Genomic DNA, 9,028 nt, shown 5'->3' with positions numbered 1-9,028 from the left:
TATAAAACCGTTTGGCCATAATGTAAAGGACTATTTTATTAATTATAAATTTCATTTCGACCCTTCATCTATCTTTTTCTGGAAAATGCGAAAAACACTTCTAAGCCTTTCGAGCTCGATAGTGCTGTCTCCTTCCGATTTCAACCTTTCGATTTCGACAGTACGCTTCTTCTTTCGCTCCGACAGTGTCGTCTTCTTCCCCATCGATTTTGTTGCAAACTTCAAAAGGTATGTTGTTCTTCTTCGTTTCTTCTTTCTTCTTTTTCCTTTGTTCATCTCTTCATCACTGATAGCAAGAATCGAAAATGTAGGGCTTCGTTCTTCTTCCATTGACAGTTTATATAAGAAGATAAATAGTTTATTTCAAATTAGGGCTACATACATTCTCCATCTTTTTAGGTGTTTCATTCAGTGTTTTATTATGCATTTTGGTCACAGTATAGTCATCACGGTTGTAGTCATCACAGCGTATTATCATAGACTAATAGTATCAAAATGTTGATTATGTGAAGATTATTTGTAATGCTGATTGTGATTTGCTAGTTTTTCGAGGAATATGTTGATAGTTTATTATTGACTATGTTTGATTGCTAATTATGTGAAGATTAGTATTGTGTTTCGTTGTGATTTGCTGATGTTTCAGTGAATATTATGCTAATTTAGTTATTTATTGTTGTTTAATTGAAGTTATCACTGATGCTTTAGGGAATATGTTGACAGTTCATTGATAGTTTGTTGATGGATTTATCTATCAATAAACTATCACTGATGGATGCTATCATTGATGCTAACTTAGTTCCCTATACTGTGGTTTGATGATTGTTTATTCATAGGAAAAGGATCTATCACTATTATTGCCATCAATGATATGAATGTAATGGTTCTACATGTTTGTTTTTAGGATGGAAGTTATCACTGATGCTTTAGGGATGTTGACAGCTTATTGATAGTTTGTTGATGGATTTATCTATCAACAAACTATCACTGATGGATGCTATCATTGATGCTAATTTAGTTCCCTATACTGTGATTTGATGATTGTTTATTCATAGGAAAAAGTATCTATCCACATTGCCATCAATGATATGAATGTAATGTTTCTACATGTTTGTTTTTAGGATGGAAGTTATCACTGATGCTTTAGAGAATATGTTGACAGTTCATTGATAGTTTGTTAATGGATTTATCTATCAACAAACTATCACTGATGGATGCTATCATTAATGCTAATTTATTCCCTGTACTGCGATTTGATGATTGTTTATTCATAGGAAAAGTATCTATCACTATTATTGCTATCAATGATATGAATGTTGTTGCGAAATCGATAATTAAAGAACACAAAAGGAACGTAGAGTAGAGGAGATCATAAACAGATATACGTGGTTCACTAACAGTGTGTTAGCTATGTCCACGGGCAAAGGGAGAACAATATTATTTTTTGAGAGAGTGTTTTCAATTACATCAAGAACGGCGCCTCTAGGTTAGAGAGTTTATATATCGCAGCTCTAAACCCTAGGTTAGACCCCCGTACTAGGTTGTTCGAAGCGCCAGCAAACAGATTCAAGGCATTTCAACAAATCTCCACCTTGACTTGAATTCTCTCCTAGATAACAGATGTACCAAATGCAACATAAATCAATATCGCCAGACACACCAGACTTCTCCCTCATCCTCAAAGTATCCCACAAAGGGGACCACTAACAATTCAAAACATTCAGCAAGTCCAAACAATATTGAACTTGCCTTGTGGAATCGGTTATAAAATATCAGTAGGGTTATCAGCAGTATCAATTTTCATCACTTTAACTCTCTGCTCGCCTCTTAAGAAGTGATATCTTATATCTATGTGCTTATGTTCTCTCTATGATGAACTTGATCCTTGGCTAGGCATATTGCACTCAAACTATCACAATATACAATAGATTGGTCATGATGCAAACCAAGATCACCAACTAACCCCTCAGCCATATTCCCTCTTTAGCTTCTGTCAAGGCCATGTACTCTGCTTCAGTAGTACAAAAGTAACTGTAGGCTGTAAGGTTGCCTTCCAACTAACAACAGAACCACCCAGAGTGAACACATAGCCAGTCATAGACCTTCTACTGTCAATATCTTCAACATAGTCAGAATCAGAATAACCAGTCACCAAACACTCTGTGCAACTCCCATAAATAAGACCAACATCAGATGTACCTCTAAGGTAACGAAAAATCCTCTTTAACGGCTTGTCAATGCTTCTTCCTAGTTGACCCATGAACCTGCTGACAACACTAACAACATGGGCAAGATAGGCCTTACAGACCATAGCATATATCAAACTTCCCACTGCACTAGCATAAGGAACTCGAGAAGTACTCTCCTTCTCAGCTTCAGACTGTGGTGAAAACTCCAGATGGAAAACGAGCATTTACAACATTAGGAGTATCTATCGAAGGAATTGGTCTTCTTTTTGGTTAACAAAAAACCCGAGGAAGACTTAAAAAAGACTTGGATATACCAAATCTGGACAATATTTTCTGAATATATTCTTTCTGTGACAAGAAGAGCTTATTCTTACCTCTTGTCCTATAAATCTCCATACCAGAATTTTCTGAGTAGCATCCAAATCCTTCATATCAAAACTCAGCACTGAGAAGATTCTTCAATTTCAGAATATCAGACTTGGACTTTGTAGCTATGAGCATATCATCTACATATAAAAGTAGATAAATCATTGAATCATCATCTTTGTGTGATATATACAACAATCATATGGACTCCTGTTATAGCCAAGTCCAATCATATAGCTGTCAAAACGTTTATACCACTGCCTTGGAGACTGCTTTAACCCATACAAAGATTTCTTCAACTTGCAAATATAATCTTTCTTTACTTGGACATGGAACCCATCTGTCATATATCCTCCAACTCTCCATGTATTTGCTTCACATCTAGTTGTTCAAGCTCCAAATTCCTATCTATAGCTAGTAACACCTTGATAAACGTATATCTGACTACTGGTGAAAGAACTCATTATAATAAAATCCTTCCCTTTGTGTGAACCTCTAGCAACAAACTCGAGCTTTATATTTAATGCCCTCTGAAGGTGACATTCCCTCCTTTTTCTTTGAAGATCCATTTACAAGTGACAATTTTTCTCTCCTTTGGTCGTTTAACTAATTCCCAAGTCGATTTTTGTTCAAGATCATCTATCCCCCAGCAAGCCATTTAGCAAACTCACCACATGACACAGCTTCTTTATAGGTGGATGGCTCATGAGGATCCACCTCTTCAGCAACCTGCAATACAAAAATAACCATATCTTCAAAACCATACCTCACAGCAGGTCCAACACCAACTCTTATAGTTCTATCATGAGCTATACTCGGTTGATCTACGCGTGATCTAGAATTCTCAGGCAAATCAACTTCTGACGTTCTAGGCACATTAATTTCTGGTTGCACATCAGTTTCTGTAGTAACATGTTGATCTTCTCCACCTTGATGTTGTAATTCATTTACAGCTCAAGTGAATTGCATCTCACCTGTTTATCAACACTACTACTTTCTCCCATATAAGTAGACGTCACAAAAGGCTTTACAGTTGAGTTAAGCATGGAATTTTCATCAAATATCACAGTCCTATTAAGTATGACTCTATTCTCAGAAGGTGACCAGACTCTATATCCCTTAACTCCATCCCCAAAACCCACAAATATACCCTTTTTAGCTCTTGGTTCTAATTTACCTTCATTAACATGATAGTAGACAGTACAACCAAAAACTTTTAATAAAGAATAATCTACAGGCTTACCAGACCACACCTCGTAAGGTGTTTTACAATCAATAGCTGTGTGAGGTCCACGATTGATCAGATAACATGATGTATTCACTGCTTCTACCCAAAACTTTCTAGCCAACCCTACATTAGAGAGCATGCATCTTGCTCTCTCCAACAACGTCTGATTCATACGTTCTGCAACCCCATTTTGCTATGGAGTATTCCTAACAGTATGATGGCAAACAATCCCCTCAGCTTTACAGAACTCATTAAATTTAGATCCACAGAATTCCAGACCATTATCAGTTCGCAGCCTTTTGATCTTCTTCCCAGTTTGATTTTCAATCAATATCTTCCACTGCTTGAAATTCTTGAAGGCTTCATTTTTATGTTTCATCATAAACACCTAAGTCATTCTTGAGTAATCATCAATTATAGACAAAAAATACCTACTGCCTCCAATAGATTCAACTTTGGAAGGTCCCCAACTGTCTGAATGAATATAATCAAGTGTCCTTTTTTAACGATGAACACCTCTTGGAAACTTGCTGCGATGAAGCTTCCCAAATACACAATGTTCACAAAATTCAAAATCCTACACCTTATGCCCACAGAGAAGATCTCTTTTTGACAGAATTTGCATCCCTTTTTCATTCATATGACCAAGTCTCATATGTCATAACTTAGTCATATCATCCTTGTGAACGACCGACGATGCAACAGCAGTATAACCTGTTATTGTGGAACCTAATAGAAAATATAGTGTTCCACACTTTATGCCTTTCAGAACGACCTCAGAACCCTTATAGACATACATTGCTCCACCTTTACCTTCAAAACTGCAACCCTTGCTATCGAGTACACTAAAGGATATCAAACTCTTCTTCATTAGTGGAACATGCCTAACCTTCTTTAAAGTGTAGAAGGCACCATTATGTGTTCGTATCTTGACTGAGCCGATTCCAACTATCTTGCACACAGCACCGTTAGCCATGCTAACATTCCCTCCATCTATTTGCTGATAGGTTGAGAACCACTCTCTATTTCAGCACATATGATAAGATGCCCCAAAATCAAGAACCCACACATCATTAGAATGTGACTGTTCATTCACAACTAAAGCTAGATCTCCTTCAGAATCAATCTCGACTTCTTCAGAATCAATCTCAACTTGTGCAACAGAGGCGGATGCTTCCCTTTTGTCATTCTTTTCCTCCTTTTCCTGATTCCTTTTTATCTTAGGACATTCGGTTTTCCAATGCCCCTTTTCTTTACAGTAGTTACAAATATCATCTGATCTAGAACCCTTTGACTTCGAAGATCTTTTATTCTGATTCGACTTCTGCTTACCAGAATTTCTATGTCTCTTGCTTTCTGTAGCAGCTAACCCAGATGCCTGAATTTCTATAACTGAACTTCCTGCATTCTGACGGTTCTCTCTCATAAGCAATGTAGACTTTGTATCTTCTAAGGTCAGAGTTTCTTTCCCTCCATATACAAGTCAACGAAAGTCTCATAAGACAGCGGCAAAGATGTCAACAGAATTAAGGCAGCATCCTCATCATCAACCTTAACCTCTACATTACGCAGATCTAACAAAATTTTATTTAATTGATCAAGATGGTCTCATAGAGACGTACCTTCCTGCATACGTAGATGATACAAACGTTTCTTCATAAACAACTTCTTGGTTAATGATTTCGTCATGTAAAGAATCTCCAACTTCAACCAGAGACCAGTGGCAGTTTCTTCATCTGCGACCTCGATGATGACGTCATCAGCCAAACATAGCATGATCGTCGAATGACCCTTCTCCTCAAGAGTCTGCCACTTTTCGTCATCCACGGCAGCCTTCTTTGACTTACTCGTCAATGGCGCCCACAGCCCATGCTGCTTTAGTAGGGATCGCATCTTGATCTGCCATAAACCAAAACTATTCGTCCCGGTAAATTTGTCGATCTTTACGTTCACGCCAGACATCTTCAATTGTCGAACAAATGCAGAAATTCGAAAAAACCCTAACAAGGCTCTGATACCAGTTTGTTGCGAAATCGACAATTAAAGAACACAAAAGGGAACGTAGAGTAGGGGAGATCGACACACAGATATACGTGGTTCACTAACAGTGTGTTAGCTACGTCCACGGGTAGAGGGAGAACAATATTATTTCGAGAGAATGTTTTTAGAATTATATCCAGAACGGCGCCTCTAGGTTAGAGAGTTTATATATCGCACTGCTCTAAACCCTAGGTTAGACCCCCATACTAGGTTGTTCGAAACGCCAGCAAACAGATTTAAGGAATTTCAACAAATGTAATGGTTCCACATGTTTGTTTTTAGGATGGAAGTTATCACTGATGCTTTAGGGAATATGTTGACAGTTCATTGATAGTTTGTTAATGGATTTATCTATCAACAAATTATCACTGATGGATGCTATCATTAATGCTAATTTAGTTCCCTGTACTGTGATTTGATGATTGTTTATTCATAAGAAAAGTATCTATCACTATTATTGGTATCAATGATATGAATGTAATGGTTCCACATGTTTGTTTTTAGGATAAATGGAGAAAGGAAATAGGAAAACATTGGAAGGATCAACATCTGGGAAAAAACACAAGAAGATTAAGGTCACAATCTAATGATATTTTATAAATTTATATAGATTTGTGGTTGCTTTTTTCTTACATTTATGTTATTGTTATATATATAGGAAAATGTATTAATTGTTCCAGAGAGTGAATGGACAAATTCATTAAAAGTCAGCTCCTTCATAAGTTTAGATGTCCTGTCTAACATAGGAAAATTAGATGAGTCATCACTCCAACTATTTAGAGGTCCTTTTGGACACTTCTTAGATATGAAAATGAAAAAGGTGCCCAACCAACTCATATCTCACTTTATTAGAAGGAAATGCACAACTACCAAGCAAAATATATTGACCTTTAATTTAGAAGCACATATTTCAGAATTTGGCCTCAAAGATTTTTGTTTAGTAACAGGTTTAAATTGTGATGATTACCCTATAGATGGTATCTATAGTGAACAGGAATCAATGAACAACACAATTAGGAACTTCTTTTTCAAGACAAATACAAAAATTATAAGAAGAGAGCTCCAACCTACTTTTAGTTTGTTAAGTTCTGATGCCGACATACCCATTGATATAAAGGTCAAACTTGCACACTTGTATTTTCTAGAAAGCTTCCTAATTCCTACACAAGGACATAACAAAGTAAGTTGGAAGCATCTAAAAATGTTGGATGATGAAGAAAGGTTTAGATCTTATCCATGGGGCAGGGTTTCCTTTGAACTAACTATAGAGTTTTTTAAGAAGGTTGTCATCAATAAGCCATCTTCCATTTTCCTCCAAGGATTTCCACTAGGTTTGGTATATTGGGCTTTTGAAATTATACCAAGATTATCCAACCCCACTATTGGATTTGCACGAAGAATAAAAAGTGATGGACCTAGACTTACTCAATGGGAGTCTCAAGAACCTAATGATTGGCAACACATCAATAACAATATTTTCAAAGCCACTGGTGTAAGTCTTTTATCACTGTTATTTCCTTTATTTATATATATTGTTAGCGTGCTATCAAATGATAGAAACTATAACTGATGTTTCAGCTTTTATGACATATAAGATACCACTATCAGTGATAGCTTCTATCAGTCATTTGGAACTATTGTGATATCTTCTATTATTGAAAGCATATTATTGTAGATAGAAGCAATCAGTGATAGCTTGAAATCGGTTATTGTTTCTATAAATTAGTTGTATCACTAACATCTTTATTAAACTTTCAGTTTACTGTTGCTTCATTTGTTCCAACTGAACAAGAATTGCAATCCAACTATTATGCCTATTTTGCGGAGCTGGAAACCAAGGAAATGGATATTGAAAAAGAAAAAGAAGGAAAATGATTGTCAACCGGGAGAAGAATTGTATCATTACAAGAGGCAATTGAAGAATTAAAAAGAGGACAAGAAGATATTAAGAAGGACATCAATGAAAAGCACAAGGAGATTCTTGATATATTGGGCCACATAAAAAAAGCTATCAGTGATAAACTTCCACAAAAAGAAGAAGGTGGTGAAAAGCAATCTCAAGAATCTCTTGAGAAGAACAAAGCACCATCATCTAGTTTGGAGCTTTTAGATGCAAGTTTGGAAGTTCTAGAGGTAAAACTTGTGATTTTCTTTTTCTGTAAAGAAGTACAATAACAAAAATGATATATGCATGCAGGCTGAAGTTAACACTGCTAAGGACAAGGAGGCTCAAGATGATCAAGAGAATGACCAGCAAGAACAATTGCATGATGATCCTGAAGATGAAGAGGAAGATCAAGAAGAAAAAGATAAAGAAGATATGACGAAAAAGAATGTAAGTATTGATTGATTGATGATCTTAATTATAACATTAGCATGCTATCAGTGATATCTGAAATCACTGATAACAAACTATCATTGATAGTTTGTTATCAGTGATAGTATAAATAATAGGAAGCTTTATTTACTTGACTGATACTGATAGCACATTGATGTCATGTTATATTCGATTCCATGATTTCAGGTGATTGAAAAGACTCTTAAAAAGAGTCTAAAAAAATATCGACCAAAGGTTGTCATCGAAAATATAAAGGACAACAAGAGACCAAAAAGACAAGCAAAACCAACCAAGAAAATTTTGGAGAACGCAAAGAAACAAAAGAAAGACAAAAAGAAGGTCTCTCCAAATGTGTCTACCAAGGTGTCTCCAAGCAAAGCTACAAGGCAGTCTCCAAGGTGGAATGACGACGCTCCAAGCTTTGATCTCAAAATATCACAACTTTGATTGACAATAGATAGACTTGTTTATTGACAATAGACTTCTGTTTGACAATAGTTTGGAAATTATTTTGACAATATACAGTGATTGTTATGATTTTGGAAATTGCATTGTTATTTTACAAGATCAATGAAGGTTAGATTGAATCAATATGAATCTTTCATAAATGTGATTGATATAGTTGCAACTTCGTATAGTATTTTGTTACTCAGTGTTCGTGTAGCAGAGCTAAATGATCATGTAGCATTTGGTACATGATTGTGTAGCATTTAGTAGGCGATCGTCTAGCATTGGGTAGGCGATCATATAGCATTTTGTTACTCAACGATCGTGTAACAGAGCTAAGCGATCGTGTAGCCGAGCTCAACGATCGTGTAGCATTTGGTAGGTGATCGTATAGCATTTTGTTACTCAGTGTTGTGTAGCAGA

General features: G+C 36.1%; 1 protein-coding gene across 1 annotated transcript; it reads left to right on the top strand.

Annotated features, from left to right (window-relative positions):
* Positions 1-7,021: 7,021 nt before the first annotated feature.
* On the top strand, positions 7,022-8,605 carry LOC120081144 (pescadillo homolog). Its single transcript, XM_039035819.1, has 4 exons — positions 7,022-7,312; positions 7,732-7,953; positions 8,018-8,155; positions 8,345-8,605. Exons 1-4 carry the CDS (start codon positions 7,022-7,024, stop codon positions 8,603-8,605), a joined length of 912 nt encoding a protein of 303 aa, XP_038891747.1.
* The last annotated feature ends 423 nt before the right edge of the window (positions 8,606-9,028 follow it).

This window comes from Benincasa hispida, chromosome 7 (assembly GCF_009727055.1).
Source record: "Benincasa hispida cultivar B227 chromosome 7, ASM972705v1, whole genome shotgun sequence".
Classification (NCBI taxonomy): Eukaryota; Viridiplantae; Streptophyta; class Magnoliopsida; order Cucurbitales; family Cucurbitaceae; genus Benincasa; species Benincasa hispida.
Note: the sequence above shows the minus strand (reverse complement) of the source record. Positions and strands in the feature narration are given on the sequence as shown.